We start from the raw sequence: 23,242 nt of genomic DNA on the forward strand, positions 1-23,242 counted from the left end.
CATCCTCCCCGTGCTCCTCCAGCTTTATTGATAGTTTAAAATTACATTTCTATTTTCTAGGACTTCAGTTGCACTTTCCTTCCGACTTAAAAACTGAGTACAAGCAAATGGTATTTATACAGTAGTCTACTAAGTGATATTGTACAAAAATAACATTTTGATTTCTGTGAAAACATTTTTCATTCCCAAATAACTCCTAATTCTGCTGTTCTGACAACTGTTCTTGATGGTAAATTTTTGCCAAGGTAAAAACAAAACAAAAAAATTCCAAAGCCATTTGAAAGGAAAAAGTCTACCTTGGACTACCATGTGATATTTAAATTGTAAACAGATTTTCTATAAAAGAACGTGTTTCTTTTAATACCTCCAAAATGTTTATATCTTAGCAATATAACATGTAGTTTGTTATCGCCCGCTTAGCTGCTTGTAGGGCTGAAATGCATCATGTTATGAACTGTTTCCATGTCATACTCTCTTGGCCAACTCCTATCCCACTAAAACAAACCAAAATAACCATACATGGGAAGTTCGGTTTCCATTTACTCCCTTCTATCTCATTTTACTGAGGCTCACTTCCACAAGCTCAGAGGTCCTATAGATTCCCATATGTTTAGTCCCATTTATTCATCTCTGATAACCAGTGGCTTGGAAAGGGGGGCTCTTTAACAAAGCATTATACATAACACCGCTACCAAACTAAAACATTTTTGTATTGAATGCAGAAAGATATTTTTTTCACCCCTTTCTTTGTATTACATGTCGAGAGGCTCACTGGCCTGGGACTAGCCTCTGTTAGCCAAACTTTGGCCAGTGAAGAGGATTCAGAGAAAATAATACAACCAACCATCAATCTGAAAAAAGGAGGGGCAACAGAGGGCACTGATTATGCGCTGGCTTCAATGGTGCAGTCTTTTGCCAGGTGGCCTGCCTTTCCGCAGTTGTAGCAGTTAGTCTCGTTGGCTTTACCGCATTGCAGAGCAACGTGACCAATCTCACCACACCTAGGAGAGACAAAAGTCATTCATTTTATTAAGTGACAGACAGTAAATTAATTTAAAGTAGACGTAAATAACACCAGAGACCACGGGGCCTTGCGACTAGACGAATGCAAGGGGCGTTATTTCGAGACTCACCTGTAGCACTTCACCTTGTCGCAAAGTTTCTGGATGTGGCCAAACCCACCGCAGGAGTAGCACTTCTGCTCGTTGGCATGATCACAGTCACGGGCCATGTGGCCAGCTTTGCCGCAGGTGTAGCAAAGCTGCTCCCTCTCCTTTTTGGGCTCCTTGCAATCCCGGGAAATGTGGCCACTCCTGTGGCAGTTGTAGCATGCTGAACGGGGGAAAAAAACAAAAAGTATTATTAGTGATCACTTTAAAGAAGAAAACAACGTGAAACCCAATCGTTACTATACTGCGAGGGATACCATGGCTATCAAGATGGAATTTTAAGAAAATAACACTTCATAGCAAGTAAACTGAAAGAAAAGAAATAAAACTGCAATGCACACCATCCTCAGTTTGGTCACAGTCCCTGGCCATGTGTCCTTGGTCTCCACACCGATAACAGAAGAGCTCTGTAATTACAAGGAAAGATTAATGTGCAAAGATGAAAACAAAGAAAATTGTCCAAAATGTTTAAGTGCATGGTGCTCCCCCAAGTATTATCCCACAACTTAATGTGTTCTATATATAAATAATGCTGTGCAAGCCCTATCAGTAACCCAAAACTACAGCTACAAGTGAATTAGATACATAAAGTGAAGTAAAAAAACAACATGCAACATGTGTTATTGTAATAACTGTTTGATTGCGGGTGTGGTGTGTAGTATATCGTACCCTTGCCCCTCCCCCGACCCCTGCCGCCACGTGAACGTGAACTGCTGGCATTGGGGCAATTCTTGATCCAATGCCCAGAGCGACCACATCCAAAGCACTCGCTGTTGCCGCCCAACTCCATTATCTAAACAGGGGAGAAAAAAAAAAAGGAATAAAATAACACATCAATAAACAAAAAACAGTTAAAAATAAATCTCTGCATTCTCTATTGAACTCACGATGTCAACACTGGATGCGTTTCACTTTCAGCCGCCTATCTTACCGGGCTGTCATGCCAAACACACAAAGAATGACGATTTTCTTCAGAGATATCATCTTGGCATGCACCGTCTTGTGATTTCCCACTACGTTTGTGTCAGCTTTGACCCTTTAATAGACTAACTTATTAAAATTCATCCATGCATGGGCAGAGCTCTTCACTTTTTCAAATATATTGGCTTTAATTTAGTTTTGGAAAACGGCCTCTTGAACAATTAAGTGGCTTAAGTCGTTAAAACCTAAAAACGCATCAGCGTGGCACATTAATCTTGTCACCGGTGGCTAAATCTGTTTAGACCACTTTCAAAAACACGCTGACACAATGTGCTTTTCGCTCTACAATGAAGCACATTATGCCATCTATCGTGTGGTATGAAAGCCTGGTGATCAATAAAAAAAATAAAACAGTGGAGCTTTCTACATAGGTGAGAAACAGTTGACGGTGCAGCCAGTGCACACAAAGTACCATGAAATCAAAATCAATACAAAGTCTTCAGATACCAAAACACCCAATGTTTACATTTTAGTACATTTTTATTCCAGATTACAAGTACTGTAACAATTCTTCAGGTCGAGGTCAAATTAAATCACACACCAAAAGTCAGTGTAATGACTACCAGGGGGGGGGGTCTAATCTACTATCAAACAAAGGGGGGTGGGGGGGTTAATTTTTCAGCTGCTGTGTCTACCATAATTGGCCAGACTACAACTATCTACTAAGCTAACTTACACGGTTTCATCAATGGAAACATGCTGCGAGGCCAAACTTCTGTTTGCTGACGGTGATAAAGACATCAAGTCAAGAAGAATGAGTTAATGAGTAATCAAGCTCCTCGTAATTAGCACCCAACAAAAAAAAAAAAAAGAAAAAGAAGACAGCTGCGTTTATATGTATATTACATGTATAGGGTTACAACAGCTAACTTGTTGCTTCTAAATCTTAAAAGCGGTCACCCAAATATACAGCGGGCCTCAATTTAACAGCTTACATAATAGTATTTCACTGAAGTAGTGTGTAGAAATACAGCCAGGTTAAAAAAAAAGAAGCTGCGTTTCCATTTTGGAGCACAGACAGTTTGAGTTTTAGATCCATCTTCAACCAACTTCGGTTCAATTTAGTGCAACACGCCACTCACTAACAGACACACGGCCATGAAAGCATGCCGTGCGTTGTGTGTGCTAGAGGGCAGCCTCACCACGTCGTGTTATGCTAAAACAACAAGCGCCGATAGAAAAATACGGAATATTTTACATAGCTGGACTCGTTTTTAAAATCATCTACGGATCACGTTTCACCAAGTGAGTTAACTAGACGACGTTTAAAAAGAAACAGAAATCAAAAACGTTGAAGCTACGCTAACCGTTGGCCTAGTCACGTTGATTTTACTGCGCACTCGCGAGACACTTAAAGCGCCTGCCGCGTGCTAGCGCGCATGCTAACAGACCGCCTCGCGATCACGATCAAGAAGCACGGTTCAGTCGACGATTGATCTCCTTTCCTCCAGTAAGAAAGTCCCGATCCGACATTTAAGGCGATAAGCGTTCACCTTAGACGAGTTTCGACGGTTATTCGGGCGAATATGGTGTAAAAACAAAATTTCCCGCGCACGCCAAAGTCGTTGTGACGAGCTAAGACGTTAGCAGGCCCGATGCTCCCGTTAGTACGACCAGGCCAAAAGCAGTGCGCTTTTTTTTTTACAAAAGAAAAGCAACCATACGACAAAAAAATACTCAGCTATCATCGGTTTAAACGTGTCGTAGTTTTTAAAAGTTTACACACACACAATATCTCACGGTGAAATCCGTTTAATGTTGTTTTATAGCTTACCTTGCTGGCTACCTAGCTATGTCAGTGTTTACGCCTCCTTCTTTGCGCTACATGCGGTGTGAACAGGAGTTCCTGAATTGTCATTCACAGTATCCAGTAAAAAAAACCTGCGCGCCCATTGGCCACATACTCTGCAGGCGGCCAATCAAACGCGAGAATGTCTGGACACCGCCTCTATGAATCGGCCAATTACAGACACGGAATTGTGCCTTTTCCATAAATCGACTGGCCTCGTTTTTTGTTTTTTTTACCCACTGCATTTTTTTTAACATTAAAAACGTCTTAAAATCACAAACATGAGGCAATATATTAATGCATATGTAGATGTACTACAACTGGTAGCACTATGACTAAAATAATGTTAATATCTTAAATTCATACTAGATGGATAGATATACTTTATTTATCCCAAGCTGGGAAATTACAGTGCAGCAGCAGCATTACACACAGTGACAATAGACAACATAAGAATAAAAATATAAAGAACAAACTATACATAATAAAATATCAAAATAGCAATAGTAAATAAAATATATTGTACAAAAGTATATACAGCAAATTGGCAGTGTTGATTTGGTGTAAAGTAAGAAAGAAGAAATGTGCAGTGACTGTAAATTATGACTGTAAATTTTTTGCTGTTGTTATTATACAGTGTAATGGCATGTGGCAGGAAAGATTTCCTGTATCTGTCCCATGCCATTACACTGTATAATAAGAGTAATACTATAGTTTTAAGAAGAACAATGTGCAAGATAAGAGCCATAAAAAAAGCAGACTATGGGTTATATTTTAACAAGGTACCTGAATTGATTTCATGTAATCATAATTAAATGATAGCTATTATGAATATATTTATCACCAATTTATTATTTATAAAAGTGATTCAAACGCACATGATGGTATAGCCTTTTGTGAGCAGTTTCAAGAGTTTACTCATGATATTGTTTGCCAAGAGTCAGTTCTCCAATCTCCCAAGTAATCCCCTTTTAGCTAACTTTCCTGATACAGTTTTTTTTGATTCATTCAACAGCAGTATGTCTACTACTACTTCTCTATCTGGTTCTCAATAAGTGCTAGCACTCTTCAAAACTAACCAGCCAAATGAACATGACTATACACCAAATGGCCACTTCATTACTTGTACAATCCAGTGTGATCTAATACAGCAACTCTGCCATGAACTGATAAACTTTTACAAAAGCTTATAGCTTGTTGACACCACCAGAGAGGTCATAATTCTACTTATTGTTTATCGTTGAGATCTTAGTGGGTGCTTTTGTGGAACTGGACTGTATTATATGATATGTAACCAATCTATCTAGCTGTAGCTGCTTATCCAAATCATGGTGGTGCTGAAGCCTATCCCAGATATGTAAATAATATGTAAACATAATAGTTACTGTAGATTATGATCTCTCTGACGTGTGTCACCAAAAACTGAAACATCATAAGCTTTGTAAAAGCTTTATGAAAGAGTTGTTGTATTGGATCACATTGGATTGTACAAATATACTTAATGAAGTTTCCAGTCAATATACATTTGAAGTAAAAAGTGAATTTGTAATGTGTGAGAAACATTGGCACATCATTACATCTTCAAGTTTCTTTGAGTCAAAAATATTTACTAATATAAAGCCAAGATCGCTGATAAAAGATTAATCTTCTGAACATTTTTTGCATGTTTAAAAATGTAAAGGTTGTTTGAGAAAGGCCCCAAAGTCAAACTAATAAAAGACAGAACTGAAATGAAAGTGGCCTAAAATAATCTATAAGTAAAACAACCGAACAATGGTGTGCATGTGCTGATTTTACAGACATATTGACCATATGACCATTATGCAGACCCTTCTTGTTTAAAGAGTCCTGATTGCATCATATTTGGAATACAAGAGAACTGAGAGACAGAGAGACAACAATCCATGGGAGCTGCAGGCGTCTCAGCTAACTGGCCTGAGTGCTCAGTCAGATCAATAAGTGGGAAAGATGTATTCATCTCAGTCTTAAGGTGGTTTTGGTTGGAAAGCTCTGAGATAGCAGTTATTATTTCCTTTGGTCGTTCTACATTGGCTCACAACCTTTAATACAAAGCAGAGGGGGATATCTCAAACTGCGGTGCAGCATTTTGAACTGGTTAAGAGGTATATCACCATAGCATGGCACACGGACTGAAACACAGTGATACTGTTGCATGAGGGGTGGAGTACCTTAAAACGCTCCACAATGACAAAGCCCTGCCCTCATCTTCACAGGAACAGTATTAAGGCATTTCTGTTATTTGTTAGCTGGAGTATCAGTTAAAAAAAAAAAAAAAAAAAACTAGACTAGAAATTGTAAAGTCAGATGAGTAGATTAAAAGCACAAAAACAGGGATACCACATGGGTTTGTGATTCAGATTTTCTGCTGGTGCTGCTTGCTTCATAGACAACAATGTATGCTGAACCCATGAAGACATATTGTTATGTTGATGAAGCTTTTTTTATTCTCAGATGGTGTCAACTCCAGCTTGCTGAAAGGACCTAACTATGATTAGGGTACCTCAGGGGACCCAGGCTGGGATGTTACGGAGATGGTGAACACATGGTGAGTGCAAAAGTGTACGGTTTCACGGACTGTACTGTTTCAGGGAGGAGAAGAATAAGAAGAACACACGCTTATGTTTGAGGCTGTTTTCAGTCTTTGCTAACATTTACAACCCGTATAATATAAAGATGATGCCTTCGTTGGAAATATATTCACCCTTATCTTTAGGTGGGACTTTATTTTCTGAGTGTGACCTACATGCTAGAGCATAATTTGACTCTTTATTGTATATTTTTGACCAAATATATATATAAAATGTTATATATCAGGATGCTCCAAAATGATTCCCTAAGGCTTCAGTAATGCACTGTCATCCCATCTCCAGATGATGGCGCACATGAAGTTAATAATGGATTAGTCCTCCTCCTTTAACTCCAAACCGGTAGTGACCGATTTTTTGCTTTTCAAAAGACAAGCTCGCAACTCATATATGAACAAATATGCTTTAAAAAGCTATATTAATGCTTCATGCGCGTTGATATTCTGGGATTTTTGAGTGAATCTGTGCCATTATAAGGCGATCAGCGACGTGTGGTTGCAAAAAATAGCACTTTAAATATAGTGTATATGTAGAACATGCTTATATATTATGAAAGTAACATTTTAAAGAATAAAAGAGATGATCTTTTCTAAACAAAAACAACAGTTTCACCCGAGTGGGAGGGCTTAAATTTGTGCTGTAGTTGCGCAGTGTAAGTGATGCTTGCAACTCTTGTTATGACTGCAAGGTCCTGTTTCAATCACTGGCGTCAGACGGACGCACGACACCAACTCAAACCTTTCCACCTTCTCCTGCTCAACGACGTAAATATTGACTGGGGAAAGAGAGGGAGGAAAAAAACACAACAACAACAAAAAACTTTTAGCGAGCGAAACTTTTTTTTTTGAAGGGAGTTTTAATTTGAAAGTGCTCCACGGGACTTTAAGTATATCCCTCGTCGTGTCACTTTGAGGGTCCGACGGATTTTTTCGCTTTTATAACGACCGGGAGATAAAAACTTTTCCTTTCATTATAATAGGCTGGCTCGTAAAAAAGAGAGCCAGCCTATGACCTTCACGTCTTACATTACTGCTACATTCACCGGATGCAACATTAATTAGATCTCATTTCAAGCCTTCTTCACCGACTTCGACTTTTTTCCTTTTTCTTTGAATGCGTTGCAAATATGATGATGTCACCGACGCCACTTTTTCCTGAAGTTATGGCGGAGCACAACTTTTCTAACTTCTCTTGGTAAGCACACGGGGCTAACTTGGGCTCTTCTCATTTTTTTTATTTTGCTGCTGCTTTTGAATTGATGTTTTGTAATGCTAAATGCTTAAACTGCTTCTCTTTTTTAAGGCGCACGACACGAGACATGCATGTTTTTTGGATAAGTGAAATTTGAATGGAGAGCGGTGCAGTGAAGTTTGAACGATATAGCTCGGGCCTACAGGGAGATTTCACAGTAATAAGTGGATCTACCAGGCCTTAATAAAAAAACACACGGAGCTACTAATAGCTACTATAGTTGTGCAAATCGTACACGCATTTCACCTGAGGGGGGATTTTTACTAGTTTGTTTGAGTTGGATTTAATTGGAAATCTCCAACTAACTCGCCCCAAATACGCTAACCTGCTTCTGACATTGATCTCACCTACATTTATGCCTTTTTCTATGTATGTCTTATGTAGTCAAATTATTCCGGGCTTTCTTTCTTTGTGTTGATACCCTTTTCTGGATGGATCACAGCAATTGTTTTGAACACACATTTCCCACAGCATGGTGGGAAGGGGTGGAAGACCCACACAATTCGTTTCCAAGTTCCTGGTTTTTCTTTCTGTGCTTATTGACATACCGGTATGTCTGCTGTGACAGGCACCTAACCACTAAGTGCAGTAAATCATCCCTTCAGAGTTAATAGTTTTTTTTGGATCAGGTATCATCAGAGATAATTAGGTGTTTTGCAGGGGGTGGAAGTACTGGAAATAAAGAGCAAATAGTTTGGGATGGGTTGGTCCAACTTAACTTGTAACGAGTTTCTTTTTCTGCAGGCTCACAAATGACAAATGTTTTATTTTTCAAGAAGTACATGTTTTATTTAGTTTACCAGCATTCTATTTCTTTCTTTAAAATCCACCCCTGTGTGTATCTTTTACTGTACGTACAAGCTGTTGACTTTTTTCCGTTGTCTGTCGCCTGAGCACGCACAAGAAAGAGTCTGTTGAAAGCATATACTGTAAATAACACGACTGACCTCTGCGGTGGCCTGAGATTCTCCTGGTCTGAGTGGATTAGTTTGTCTACATTGCTCTGCGGCTCTCTCCTCAAATGAAAAGGAAAGGACAATTACTGCCAAAAACAAAAATATCACATGTGGGTTTTTTTCAAACTACTAGTGTAGTTTGATATAGTGCAGGGTTGAGCCCAGAGTTTAATAAGCACATAGGACCACTAAACAGGTCTGGACGTACACATTCTCTTTACTTTTGCGCCGTCACACTTCTGAAAGTCTCTTTAGTGACATACTTAACACGTAACTCTGAAACGGCTCCAGTCACACCCTCATCCAAGATGGTTGGTGGCACCGGGTGCGATGTTTAAAGATGACACCAAACGAGTTCTTGATGCCATAACCCAAACCTATTGTTATTTTGCTTTGTTTGTTCCTGGCTGTGAACACATCTTACAATTGGAATTTGTTGTGACTGACATACATTCAAGTCAACCACAGCATTTTTTTTTAGTGGAAAGAGGAGAAAAACACTTCAGAAGATACTCCAAAGATAGACTTTCTTAGACAACTTCCATTTAAAATGATTTACCCTCGAAAAGTTTGATGGAAATATTTTTTACACATTTTAAGATCCTTACTCACAATGAGAACTAATGTAATATTGATTAAGTAGTCAGTTGTTGATGTCCTCTTCCAAGCATTCAGGCTACTAATACTATTTGTGTGCATGTTTTTCTTTTTTTTCAGACCATTGCGAGCACTTGGCTTTACTAATGGAGCACCTCCAGGGAGCATGGAAGACCCTGAGCAATGGCTTCGGAATGAAGGACTCCGCGTTTGAGGGCCCGTGCCTTTCCCCAACCATGGTCCAGGGCTTTTCCTGCCAGCGTCGCTCCTCAGATGATAGCAAGATGCCCGACTCCAAGACTAGCAGCACAATCCGTGTCTACCTCCCAAACCAGCAGCGCACTGTGGTGAGTTGATGTTTTTTTTTTTCCTGCAGGTAAAAGATGGCATAAAGATTTCCAGACAATCCAGTAAGACTGAAGAAATGCTGCATTGGTATTCATTTTCTTTTGTCCCCCAGGTAAACGTGCGTTCAGGTATGACTCTGCACAGTTGCCTGATTAAAGCATTGAAGGTGCGAGGTCTGCAGCCTCAGTGCTGCGCTGTTTTCAAGCTGCATCCAGGACAGAAGAGGTGAGTTGGACTGTTGTGGGTTTGAAACCTGGGAAATAAGTTCAGAGGTTGTACAAAACACATTCTTACCTGCCGCAGTTATTTCTTCTTGCTCTGATATCCCCTCATTGTCCATTTTTATAACAGTAAAAAATTCCGGATGGATTGGAATACTGACTCCACCTCCCTCATTGGAGAGGAGCTACTGGTAGAGGTTTTAGATCACGTCCCCTTGACGACACATAATTTTGTGAGTACCTGAAGCATTTACGAGAACGTCACACTAAAAAAAAAGCCTTCCTGCTAATGAAATGATTCTTTTTTCCTGTCTTTTTCAGGTTCGGAAAACATATCTGAAACTAGCATTCTGTGATATTTGCCAGAAGTTTCTTTTGAATGGTTTCCGTTGCCAAACGTGCGGCTACAAATTCCATGAGCATTGTAGCACCAAAGTGCCCACGATGTGTGTGGACTGGAGCAATATCAGACAACTCCTGTAAGTGTCTTCACCTTGAAATGAGAGCGTAATGTCAGTAACATGCCCAGTACATTACATGTCATCTTAAACCAAATTTCTGTATGAAAGCTTGAAGTTTAATTAAATTTAATCAAATCTAAGGCAAGATTTATAGTCCATCCTAAATTGTGGTGTTGAGATAAAAAGCAAATTCTGCTACTACAGGTAGAAAGCTCATATGTATGTCTTTGCATACTCGCACTGAGACTAGAGACTTCTTAGTGTACATTTGCATGGATTCTGTACCACTGATAGTAATCATTAAAAGATCTGTATCATTTGCAGTGTTGCGATAAGCCTTCACCTGACAACCATTGTAGCCTTTAGCGGTCAGCTGGTATTTGATTAAGCACTTATACAATCGCTGTACACTATGAGAGATCCACTCCCTATCACTCTGTATCTTCAGGTTGTGTCCAACACCTGGTGATAGCGGTGCCCCGTCTCTGCCCCCGCTGACATCCCGGCGAATGAGGGAATCCTTAACACGGTTTCCAAGGTAAGGCAAAGATTTTATGTTTGTTTGTTAGTTTCTGTCTATATCTACAGTAGTTATTGTCCTCAAGTTGACCTCCCATGCTCAGGTGCAAAAAATACATGTACAAATAAGACTAGATATAGATGCAAACACAAAATACAAGCTATATGAAATCTTTTTTGCTGTATTGAGTGCTTTTTTTTTTCATGCAATCCGTGGAAAGAAAAGTCACATTACTTCTTTTTTTTTAAAGGTGGACTGGAGTGTACTTGAGTTTTCTCACACCAAAAAGCACTTTACGTGTCTTTGAGCACTAACAAATGTGGTGAATGCATTTCCTTCCTCATAAAACGTTGCAACGCTGATTTTTTTTTTTTTTTTTTTTTTTTAAATCTAGCATTGTTTACATGTATGTTTACTTGCCAACAGTCTTCTTCTTCCTCTTCTCTACTAGTGCGTTGCTGCATTTTTTATTTTATTTTTTTCCACCACCTGTATATGAGTGGAATGGTGTGAAACTATTGACAGGAACATGTATCGTGTCGAAAAACTGCTCCACAGTGCAACGAGAAGTTGAAAACTCCAGACAGCAATGCACATGTCCTGTCATTTGAAGCTAAATTTTAACCAGTGATGAAGTACTCGATGCTGTCACCCTCTATAGCAGGGGTCGGCAAGTAAGTTTGGACCCGGGCCAATTTTGTTTCTGACAGACTCACTCCTAGCACCTCGCTCTGAATTCAAGGTGGCGATTTCATTGGCTAGATAGAATCACATGGGTAGTATGACTCTCACACGATTGGTTGGTACCTTCCAATGCTTCCTCAGTGCAGTGCTTGGATAGGGAAAAGTAATGTTACGGCATGAAATAGACTCGCCTGTCAAAAAAAAATAAAAATTTCTACAATTAATCTCGGGTCCGGATGAGATGGCGATCCGATCCGGACCCCGGTCCGCGGGTTGGGAACCCCGGCTCTATAGTGTCTCCACGGGTCGTTTTAGTTTATGGTTGGGTATTGTAAGGAGAGCTAATGATCGGGGCGCTGTTTGATCAGTATATTGTCAATAGGGGCGGCGATACGTTAGCAAGTTTATGACTGTTGTCGTTTTCTGTTATTTGCCATGCTTGCAACACAGTTGTAGTTATGTTCTCATTCGTAAAGAACCTTAATCTGAATTGAATTGAATCCTGTTTTTAATGACGTCCTCAGCTTTATGGGGGCTTACCAGTCCAAGTGCTGATGTAACGAGAGGCGTGAAAAGGGCCTGTTGTTTTAGGGCCACTTAAAATGGTTAAAAAACCAGACTGAGCTGCCAAATTAGCACTCACAAAGTATTAAGTTGTTCCATGCCGAGCAATCTCAAATACTCTTTTGAAACAAAGTTTCGTATTGCCAAAAAAGAGGGGGGGGTCGTTCTCTGGGAGTGTACTTCGTGATCATAAGTGTGATTTAATATGACCTCTGTTTATATACGTCATTCAGCAGGAGTTCCACTGTCCCCATTTTAAGCAGCAGTTACAGTCCAGTACCAGTAACAGGAGGTTTACCAAGAACTTCGACTAAACTCAAAACTGAAGGTTTTAGTCGTGGACATGGGCAATTGTTCTTGTTTGCATGTTTTTGGATATTTTAACTTGATATGGTTCCATTTTGTGCCTGTAAAAACAAACATATTGAGCCTGACTAACATTTGGATCGTTTGCAGATTAACATTTTTGGCTGGTGAGCTTTGTACTCTTCATCTGAGCCAATACTGAGCTTGGCTAACACCAAGGGCAAAATACCTCTACAGTGTCGAGTTAGCCAAAAAAGGGATAAGAGGAAGGCCACAATAAAATTAACCAATAACTACTTCCTCACAGTGCTATTTTTTCAGTTGTACTTGGCTTGCCTCTCATTGATTTTGCTTGTGTGGTAGCAGCTTGTTGACAACAAAAACAGACGATGCTTAAATGGGGAAAGTGAGAGAAAATGACAGAAATGAAACCAGAAAGCTCATGCACCAACCACCACACCCACGGCAGTCCATTTTTAAAGAAGTCATAGTGTTTGCCTTTCTGTCAAATGTCAGCGGTGTGTGACATTTTGAAGCTGTGTCACAAGATATACACGCGCAATAGCTGCCCCATACTAATATTTGATCTTTTTTGTACCCTCGCAGCTCAGCCCATCGATATTCCACCCCTCATGCCTTCAACTACACCACGCCCTACCCACCCACAGGCGGCGGTCTCTCCCAGAGGCAACGCTCCACATCCACACCCAACGTCCACATGGTTAGCACTACCCTGCCTGTAGACAGCAGCATGATTGAGGTAACTACACACCAAATGGGCCCCTTGGGTACTCCTGTAGGTTTCCAGCCACTCCCAAAATATCTCCTGCCTGAGACTGATCTTGCCCTCCTACATACATCTTAGGCATTCCAACTATCTTTGTTTTGTTTGTGTTTTTTTCTGCCTCTTATCTACATCTGCGTTAAGTAATCCACCTGGACAGGGTTGAGCCTGTTTTTGTGTAATTCCCCCGATGGCATCTTATTTGAGAGATTTTAAAATATGTGACTCCTGACTTCCCCCTGTTCAATTCTAGTTTCTGCTTTTTCACTGCTAATGCTCTTGCATAATCAGCTCACTAGTGTTGCATGCTCTGTAGAATATTTTCCTTATGTTGCGTCCAGGTAGAAACCTGGGCATCACTCTTGGTCAATTGCTTTTTCCTCACTTTCCTTTACTGTTTCCATTTCCCCCCCCTTTTCCTCACTGGCCTGTTGTATTGTACCCCGCTGGGGAGTAGCTAGACTGCCTGAATACCTCCACCAGCTCCTGGTGCCATAGATTCTGGCTGAAGAGGAAAGTAGGTATTGTGCACTTCTCCCAGTCTTTTGTTGAGGCCTCATCCGAGAGTCCAGAAAAGGTTAGAAAGCAGAGTGTCTGAGTGGCATGCATTGCAAACAGGCTATCTGCCTGTCAAACCAATAGTGACAGAACATGTGGTCTAATGTTTGAACATAGTGACAGAACTTTGTCTGTGTTTCTCTCTCTCTTTCTCTAGGACGCAATGCGTGATCATGACTCTGGTAAGTTCTCGCTTTGCATTTCATTAGCATCAAGTCTGTGTATTGTTGTATTGCATCACACCTTCTCCCTTCATGTCCCCCTTTTTGATTATGCATTCATCTAAAACAAAAAAAACTCTCCTTGTGAATTTTATGTCAAACCATCCCTCCAAAATGGAAATTTGTCAACATGCAATATGACATTGAGGTGTACTCATAGCACTCAAACAGCTAAGCTTTAGAGCATGGTTGTGCAAAGCTAATCTGCATGTGACAGGTCGTCATCGTCAGTCTTTATACATTTTTTCCATTGTAATGTTTATTTAACTATTGCCCATCATAGCTCTCGTTTTTGGAGGGTAAGCCTGAATGTAGAATTGGGCTAAACAAAGGTTATGTCCCAAATTCTAGTCTACACTTGCCTTTTTATAGTGCTGTGTGAATGTCTAGAGAGAATTCTTGTATCCCATCTCGTGGTATCTTAAAATGTTAAATTTCCCCATCTGGCACACACAATATAGTCTACATAAAATTCCTCGTATAGTGGTGTAGTTTCCTCGAGACTGAATCTTCCGTCTCTTTCTCTCTCTGTATTTCTGAAGCGGGGAGTTCCCCAAGCCAGAGTCCTACAGGCTGGTCCCAGTCCAAAGCCCCTGCACCTGCCCAGCGAGAGAGGGCCACGTCCTTCAACACTCAGGAGAAAAACAAAATTGTAAGTTCTATGTCTGGTTATAAATGCAGAGGTGAAAGTAACAAATGGGATTTTTAGGTATAGATTTAGTATCATACTTCTCTACATTTCCAATCTTGACATGAACTGTCACAACAACCCATGTGAAAATAGAACAAAAGATAGCAGGCCAGATCAGCAGCTCCAGGACGGCAAAGCATGATAAATCTCTATGTGCACTGGCTGAGTGTCGGGGAGGCGAGGGTTGTGGTGTGCGGTCCGGCCCTGGCCTTGCAGTTTGTAGCCTGTGCAAAAAGTAAACAACAATACCACTATCTTAATCTGATCTAATGCAAAACCTAGCAAGTACATGGTGCACCAAGGACCAAGCACCGAACTTCAGCGGCTCTACTTATACTTATACTTTCAGTGGCGTGTGTTGTGTGAGGCCTCTGTGCTGCTTTTTGACAATCGCTGTCACAGCCTAGATTCATTCAATGCAAACGTTTTTTAAAACCTTACGGTGCAGTGTGGCAAGAGAATCAAGTTTAGTCTAGAGCCGATTTAGGAGGACTTTATGTATTCTATCTAACCTAATACTTGTTATTACTTGTTGCACCTGCCAAAGTGTCTGTGGCTTTTCTTCTTCTTCTCTTTTTTTTCAGTCTTTTTTATTTCATTGTCTGAGCTTTGTCCTCTTTTCTGGTTCATTCAAATCTGATTAAAACAGGAAGCAGGGCTGTGTCGGTTAGTATGCGCAGGCTGTAAATGTCTTGTCTATAGAAAAATGAATATGTTTGCACATAAAGGCTCTGTGGTGCAGTTCACACTACTGTGTGTACTTTGACACAGTAATGCGCCTTATTTTGTAGCCTACGGTAAAGGTGATTTTTTAATTTAAGAAATCATGTAACTGTTTTTTAAATGTAACAGAGTAACGTTGCATTTCAACTGACCTACTTTTATCTGAATACACTTTTATGATAGTAATCTTACTTTTACTTTCTATATATTGTTCTAGTATTCTTTCCGTGTGTGTGCGTGTGTGTGTGTGTGCGTGTGTGTGTGTGTGTGAAGAAATACTTTCAAACCAGTTTAAGCAACTTACTCTACTGGTTATGATAAGTGGTTATGTTTCATAAGCTTGTCTCACAACAGTTGCACCTTTTTGATTTCTGTTCATCCAGAGGCCTCGGGACAAGCGGGACTCTAGTTACTACTGGGAAATCGAGGCCAGCGAGGTGTATCTGCACTCCCGCATCGGTTCAGGCTCATTTGGAACTGTATACAAAGGGAAATGGCATGGTAGGAATGCATTTTAGATAGGGCAGGGCACTTTCAGGTGTTACTGCATCGACTTTCACACTTTCAAACTGCACTTTCCACTTTTCCACTACATGACACGTCACGGTTGATAAATCAGTTCAGTGGGCTTGTAGCAATGTTTCTCGTGAGCTTACAGTGGATTTTGTGGGCCAAGGGTAACTGAGTGTGGTACATTTTGTTGTAGGTGATGTAGCAGTGAAGATTTTAAAAGTGACTGATCCCACACCAGAGCAGTTCAAGGCATTCAGAAATGAGGTTGCAGTCCTGAGGTAAGAATCGGCAATCACCTGCTTTGTTTCCAACGGTTATGACAATTGCAAATAGTCGTTCTCTTAGCAAATCGTCTTCATTGGAAACTTATCTTATCGTCGTTTTGGTGATTTCCTCTTCCCCTTTGCCTCTTGACACAGGAAAACGCGACATGTCAACATCCTGTTGTTCATGGGCTACATGACGAAGGACAACCTGGCCATTGTGACCCAGTGGTGTGAGGGCAGCAGCCTTTACAAACACATTCATGTCCTGGAGACAAACTTCAAGATAATCCAGCTCATAGACATTGCCAGGCAGACAGCTCAGGGCATGGAGTAAGTCCTCAATAATGTGTATGTGTGTGTGTGTGTGTATATATATTACCTGATAAACTGACTTGAAAATGTCATCTAATATTTTTCTTTTCATTTTTAGCTATCTGCATGCAAAGAACATCATTCATCGTGACATGAAGTCCAACAGTATCCTTTCTGTTGTACATTTCAGTGTGTTCTTTTTGTCTAAAAGATAACTGTGTTATAAATCTCATACTGTACTTGTCAGGATACGTGTTCCCTCAGTGTGTTTTCAGCTCTAATTCCTTGACAGCAGCGCAGACATCTTCTTGCATGAAGGCCTAACGGTGAAAATCGGGGACTTTGGTCTCGCTACGGTGAAGGCCAGATGGAGCGGGTCACATCAGGTGGAACAGCCTTCTGGATCCATTCTCTGGATGGTCAGTAACACAGTTCTGATGAAGTTATATGACTATAAAAATAACTATAATGAGACAATGTGAGAAAATGACTGTGGCTGAACGTCCACAGGCTCCTGAGGTTATCCGGATGCAGGATAACAATCCCTATAGCTTCCAGTCTGATGTCTATTCCTATGGAATTGTTCTCTTTGAGCTCATGACGGGAGAGCTCCCATACTCCCAGACAGCAAACAGAGACCAGGTAAAGTCTCACCATTTCTGCATGTCCTACTGTATGTCATGTGATAAAGGTTTAGCGGTACATAGGTGACATTATGATTCTATAAAGAATTGTCCTTCCCACATTCTGTGTTTTTGTTCATCAAAATAAATTTGAAAACACTTCAGAGTTGCACTTGCCACATTTTGTTAGATTTATAAAACTTCACTGTGACCACAAAAACAGGCATTTTAGCTCTAGTCCATGCCTGGGTCTCAGTGTCAGGCTGCGAGTCCAGGTCAGAAGGTGGTGGAAAGACACTGGATCGCCATCTGAAGGGGGTTGTGGAGCTGGCCTAAGGCCCACCATGGAACAGAGGCGGGCACCCTGGAGCCACTGGCCTAATTTTAGACCCCGTAACACAACCCTGCTCATGTGTAAGAAAAGGGGTGCATGGGTTTGCATACGTGTATGTCTCTGGATTTTTCGTCCTACCACAGGCCACAAGACCTAGCCTGCATCGTGTCTGGCTCCTTGTTCAGTTCAGTATACTGTGTCTGTATTGAAATTTGGCTGAAGTTGCTGTACAAAATGTGCCCATAAGTACTGCAATGATCCACTCTTGTACCCCAAGTCTCCTTGATACTGTAGAATGACTTTGTACTCAGCTGACCTGGCAAGCACAGAGTACTGCTGTCACCCTTTATCTCTGCAGCATCATGCCCTCATGCCTTCACAGTAGCTCCAGTGTTTAAAATGCCTTTGACTTACTAGTCATATTTATAAAAAAAATCTCTGAGGTGGACTGCTGATTCAGGGTGGATCAGGTGTCTCTTGACTAACTTGGATTGATTGTTCAATATTTTTTAAAGGTGTCAGGAGTCAGTCTGCTGTCTCTGACTCCCTCGTTTCAGATTATCTTCATGGTGGGAAGAGGCTATTTGTCTCCAGACCTCAGTAAGCTCTACAAGAACTGCCCCAAAGCCATGAAGAGGTTGGTGGCCGACTGCATCAAGAAGTCCAAGGACGAGAGGCCACTCTTCCCGCAGGTGAGACACTCTTTTGATAATTGTAGACTTAAAGCTAAATGATGAGTGTTTAGTTTAACTAATTCTTTTTCTCTTTTCTGCATTTTTCCCCCCTTTTTTTTTTTTTAGATCTTGTCCTCAATTGAGCTCCTCCAGCATGCCCTCCCTAAGATAAACCGCAGTGCCTCAGAACCGTCCCTGCACAGAGCCTCTCACACTGAGGATATCAATGCCTGTACTCTGACCTCCACCAGACTGCCTGTTTTTTAGAGGCACAGATAGCACTGCCCCTCCTCCTCTTCCTCCTCCTCCTCGTTGATATATCCAAAACAGTCCAAATGCTCAGTACGCCCCAAATTCTCATACATACAGATGCAAATATAGACCTAAAAAATATACATGCAATCATACATAAACCCATGCTATAATAAAACACTTAAGGAAAAGAGGAGAGAGGAAAGTTTTAGACAGAAGCGCATCTGAGATTTACTATGGGAGGGAGTGAATGATTGCTAGGGGGATGCACACATGAGGAAGCTGGCGTAAGATACATGGAGATGGTGCCTTGCTTATCGCTGCACGTATTAAGAAGTATGCAGAGGCTCCACGGTGGCAATGCATTTGGTAAAAATTTGTAAATACATGCACGCACACCTACCTAAGACGACGATAAATGGACACTGAAGGAAGCTCAAGAGGAACACAGACTTTGTCTCTCTTGATTTTTGGGTTCTGTGACGTGATGCACACCCTTCTATCTGGTCGCCCTGATGAAAAGGACCTTTAAAGCTTTCATGCCTTAAGAGGAAACAAAGCCTGGACTAAGATCCTGCACAATTCACCTCTTGTTATCACAAAGCCGTTGGATGTAGTCCATTTAGTTGCACAGTAGTAGTTGATTTTTTGCATTGTCTTAAATGATAATGGAGTAGTATGGGAAATTGTTGTCTTTTGTTGTTGTTGTTGTCGTCGTCTTTTGACTTCTTTTAATTGTCTTTATTTTTGGCGGGAGGGAAGGGGGTAATTTTTGGAGGAATTATAGTTGGACAGCGAGCATGAGTGACGATGGAAAAATTTAATTTGCACATTTTAGCAAAAGCAATGGTTATGTGTCAACAGTCTACAGATTGGCTTCATGGCTCCGAGTAAACTGATCTGTAGATACACACACACACACACACACACCACACACCACACACCACACACACACCACACACACACACACACACACTCACTCACACATTCATCAGTCCTCACCATGGGTAGGTTATCATGAGCTGGACATTTGGCAGTTGTCTTAAATATTTAAAATGATTTGGAAACTAATTTGTATTTGTTTATCATGTCTCTTTCAGGAGGTTAAACGTTTTATTGTGAACTTGGTGAGAAAGTTGTCTATTCAATATTTTAATAAAATTAAGTTAAATTTCTTTGCCAAAGAAGATGTGTTTATCTTTTTTTTTTTTTTTTAACCACTGGAAGAACGTGGAAACAGGTGAGGTGGGCGGTCGACATCAGATTACACTGCGTCTCCTCTTGTTCACTAACACGGTAAAATCCCACACATGTGCAAGACTTTGTGGCAGGGTGTAATGTTTGCTGTAGCAGTGGCAACTTGGTGTAACCTCACAGGGGATCCAGTCCAGACACGCCACCAGGGGGTTCCACCATTGGCTGATGCCACTGCGCACCGCATAGACACTGGCAGGCGCTGTGGAACAACAATCATTCAGCAAGGGAGGCGCATGTGGTGTAAAGAGAGGACAGTTCTATTTTGTTTTAGTGTAAACATTCAACATGCAGTTCCTGCTGGGCAGGAGCGCTTGACTTAGTTTGGTCTCAAGTGCAAATTTATAGTAAATATAGGGATATTTGCTGTGTCTAAATATAGGGATACGTATGTATTTTTGTCTCTTGAATTGAGCCTAGGGCAAGAGACACAATGGAAGCTTTCTGAGTTCTGCATTACTGTATATTTAAATCATGTCTCAAAAAGCCCATCACAGGGTAAAATAAATGTGATGTCAACATCAGTGGATGAATACAATAAGAGCAAAGCCATTGGCTGACCACTAGTGGTCTATTTTTACAACAGTTTTTGCTATATGTGTTTATCTGTTCTATTTCTGCATTCTGACAAGTCACACAGGCTGGCCAACAGAGTCCAGATGCCCAACATCCTTAGCCTACAGCAGCTCCATCTAGTGGGTGGGTTTTTTTACATATAAGATGCACAATGAGTGGTGGAGGAAGTAACATTGTACGTAAAAAAAACAACAACTCAACTACGAAACCATTAGGGAAGAAATGGTAGAGAATTATTATCAGCACAATGTATCAAAAGTATTAATTCTGCAGAGGAATGGGCCCTGTGTCTGATTTATTATTGTAACAATGTGATATTATCAGAGTGCTGCTGCATTAGTAGCAATTTACTGTTTTTGCTGCTTCTGGTAGAGCTGTTTGAACTATTTTCTATACAGTTTGATGTTTTAGTCCTGTGGTTCTCAATCTGGCGGTCCGACCCAGGATAAATCTGAGGGATCATGAGATGGTGGGAAAGGAAAGGAGAAGAATAATAAGTTATGCACTGTAAGATTGTGTTATTTTTTCAGATTTCTTGTGAAATATTAGATAATTTGTACTTTTTTTCCTCTGTGAAATCATCTGAGAAGTTTAGAAGGTAAATATCTCTTTGGTGGAACAACGCATAGATGTCTGAAACATGCTCATGGCCCAGAAACAAATCATATTTGTAAAAGGTCAGCAACCACTGGTTTAACAGTAGTAACTGTCAAATAAATGCAGTGGTGTAGAAATATAAATTAACTTGGAAATGGAAATACTCAACTACCTTTAAAATTGTAGATACGTACAGTATTTGAGAGGAGAGCATCAGAGTACTGCGCTCTCTGATGTTTCTCTCAGTACACTTGACAACACAAATCCCTTCAGGCGATGCAGATTTTCCTTTAACATTAAACTAATGCAATCTGACACACAACCCCCGGACTTGGTGCACCGTCTATAATAGAAGCCCTCCTGTGAATTTAATAGCCTGTGCCAAGACAGGTACTTTCCTCTCTCTCTTATGGCCTCCAACTCTAACTGGCAATAAAAAACAATCAATTTAAAGTATTCTCTAATGGATCTACACTATAAGGCCTTTATCTATGTTTATTCATGATGCTACCAACAACACAGATTTCATATTTCAGTTCTGGGACAAAGTGAAGGCACATGCATGCAGCTCAATCGTCTAATTATGTAACCGTGTATGCAGGCCTCTTGTGCCTCTACTCCACCACCAGATGGCAACAAGAAGCTCTCTGTGCCTGCTGGGTTGTCTACATTATATATTCAGTTATTAAAGCATCAATGTTGATGGTGTTATTTTGTTTTGTTACATTTTAAAACCAGTAAAATTAGTGAGTATTAAAAATCATGTTGCATTGCATTGCATGTTATGTCATAAACATGAGTTGTGTGACATTCAATGACGCCCATGTTTATCACCCAGCATCTTGACATTTTCCTTCATTATGAGATGGTAGCACTTCTCTTCCACTGTGTGTTTCCAGCAGATGGTCAGTGCAGCGTGCCCCCACAGGGCACAACTTGTTCATGTAGTGCAGCAGCTTTGCAGACAGCTGGGAGGAGTCTAGACGGAAGCTCCTCAGCTGGAGCTTCAAGGCCCCATAGTGTCATTCCTCTGAGTTCTTCTACTATCACCAGGCCAGGTCAGCCTGCTTGTTATGTGTGCAAAGAAACAACATCAGTACCATCTGGAAGCCTTGCAAATACATAGTGATGTGCATATTTGAATCCGTGGGAGGTGTTTGCTGATATTTGTCCTTCTAAGACAAATAACAGATGTGCTAGCCTGAGTCTCAGTTTGTCACACTTCTTGGCAAATTCATGCTTGTATCAGGACATAGAAGGGCTTCTGCAGCCATATCAATTACTCTTGGGACATCTGTAGGCACACAGTGTACCAGTGCTGATGGCTGTTGGCAGTTTGCAAAGTTCTGAGCAAACTTTCCTGTCATGAATAACAAGAGGATGAGCACACTAAGTCATCGTATCCTCGTAGAAATATTGAGGTTATCCGATAGTGCTATGTGCACTAAAGTTAAATGTTTAAAATTTGAAATAATATACAATATTAAAGCCAAACTCTGCTTAAAATTTTTTTGCTTACTGTTAACATCACTTGGATATTTATCCTTCACTGTGCATAAGGACATAACATTTTCACGTACAACTGCTGAAGGGGGAAAGTATCTTTGTACTCATCTTAAATTTGAGTTTATAACGTGGGCCGTAATGAAAGAATTCACAACTAATTTGTTAACCAATTGTGACTGAGTATGCTACTTAGACAAAGTAATGTGGATTTGTATATTCATAGATTCTGTATTTTCTAATGAGGTAGCAGGAATATAAGTAATAGCATGTCTCGGATACTATCCTTAATACTGCTACTACTACTACTAGATGTGTTGCATATAACAAATCTTCATACTGAATATAAATGATAGATGTTTCCCAAATAATATCCTCTTAAGATGGAGAATGTAACTCTTAGCTGTATTATACAACAGAAAGTATTTTACCAGTATAAAAGAGAACAGAAACATAGTTAACAAGAATATACACGCCAAATTTGAAACAGAAAATGTTTGCTGTTGCCAACATTGACAGTTTTCTGTCGGATGGGTTGTCTCATGACCAACTTATCACACTGAGCAGATGCCTACTGTGTGATATACGTATGTGGGAGCATCATACCTTCTTTATGTGAAACATTGTGCTCTCTCAGAGATGGTAACTCGGGTGTAGGTGGTAAGTGTTTGGTGTTTGGTTGCTACACAATCTCTCAGAGGTGGGGAAAAGATTATCTGGTGGGACATTGTAATGTTTTCACCAGGAGGCTGACAGGGTATAACAACAAAGGCAAGAAGAATAAAGCAATAAAACCTGACCAATAATGTTGTAATGTTCTCTAAGCACCTATCCCACTTTTCTGAGTTATTGTTCAGTGTGGTGGAAGGATAATCAAGAGAACAATAAACATGAAGCGTGAATGTTTC

The 23,242-nt window shown here is 40.5% G+C and overlaps 2 protein-coding genes across 4 annotated transcripts; one reads left to right on the top strand and one right to left on the bottom strand.

The window, feature by feature from the left end:
- Positions 1-5: 5 nt before the first annotated feature.
- On the bottom strand, positions 6-4,050 carry cnbpa (CCHC-type zinc finger, nucleic acid binding protein a). Its single transcript, XM_010756756.3, has 5 exons — positions 3,925-4,050; positions 1,839-1,962; positions 1,511-1,576; positions 1,134-1,332; positions 6-1,001 (listed from the first exon to the last, which is right to left on the bottom strand). The coding sequence occupies exons 2-5, from the start codon at positions 1,957-1,959 to the stop codon at positions 884-886; spliced, it is 504 nt and encodes a 167-aa protein (XP_010755058.1). The 5' UTR covers positions 1,960-1,962; positions 3,925-4,050; the 3' UTR covers positions 6-883.
- On the top strand, positions 3,108-19,591 carry raf1a (Raf-1 proto-oncogene, serine/threonine kinase a). 3 transcript variants are annotated; one of them, XM_027277307.1, is made up of 18 exons: positions 3,108-3,600; positions 6,412-6,505; positions 9,470-9,696; positions 9,810-9,922; positions 10,049-10,151; positions 10,240-10,397; positions 10,828-10,917; positions 13,060-13,213; positions 13,953-13,977; positions 14,559-14,668; positions 15,814-15,931; positions 16,137-16,221; positions 16,363-16,539; positions 16,640-16,686; positions 16,822-16,940; positions 17,032-17,163; positions 17,994-18,170; positions 18,279-19,361. In XM_027277307.1, exons 3-18 carry the CDS (start codon positions 9,496-9,498, stop codon positions 18,417-18,419), a joined length of 1,950 nt encoding a protein of 649 aa, XP_027133108.1. In that variant the 5' UTR covers positions 3,108-3,600; positions 6,412-6,505; positions 9,470-9,495; the 3' UTR covers positions 18,420-19,361. The 3 variants fall into 3 exon arrangements, with proteins under 3 accessions (XP_027133108.1, XP_027133107.1, XP_027133109.1); XM_027277306.1 differs by lacking the exons at positions 3,108-3,600; positions 6,412-6,505 and adding an exon at positions 7,188-7,739 and having other exon boundaries at positions 18,279-19,591; XM_027277308.1 differs by lacking the exons at positions 3,108-3,600; positions 6,412-6,505 and adding an exon at positions 7,190-7,739 and having other exon boundaries at positions 18,036-18,170.
- Positions 19,592-23,242: the final 3,651 nt, after the last annotated feature.

The sequence above is a fragment of the Larimichthys crocea genome, unplaced genomic scaffold, assembly GCF_000972845.2.
Source record: "Larimichthys crocea isolate SSNF unplaced genomic scaffold, L_crocea_2.0 scaffold97, whole genome shotgun sequence".
NCBI classification, from domain to species: Eukaryota; Metazoa; Chordata; class Actinopteri; family Sciaenidae; genus Larimichthys; species Larimichthys crocea.

Bases quoted from the DNA above. Each gene is read 5' to 3' on its own strand.
- cnbpa (XM_010756756.3), bottom strand. From the start codon at position 1,959: ATGGAGTTGGGCGGCAACAGCGAGTGCTTTGGATGTGGTCGCTCTGGG. The intron at 1,577-1,838 runs GTACGATATACT...TTGTAATTACAG, and splicing joins GGGTCGGGGGAGGGGCAAGG to AGCTCTTCTGTTATCGGTGT. The intron at 1,002-1,133 runs GTGAGTCTCGAA...TGTCTCTCCTAG, and splicing joins GACAAGGTGAAGTGCTACAG to GTGTGGTGAGATTGGTCACG.
- raf1a (XM_027277307.1), top strand. From the start codon at position 9,496: ATGGAGCACCTCCAGGGAGCATGGAAGACCCTGAGCAATGGCTTCGGA. The intron at 9,697-9,809 runs GTGAGTTGATGT...TTTGTCCCCCAG, and splicing joins CAAACCAGCAGCGCACTGTG to GTAAACGTGCGTTCAGGTAT. The intron at 18,171-18,278 runs GTGAGACACTCT...TTTTTTTTTTAG, and splicing joins AGAGGCCACTCTTCCCGCAG to ATCTTGTCCTCAATTGAGCT.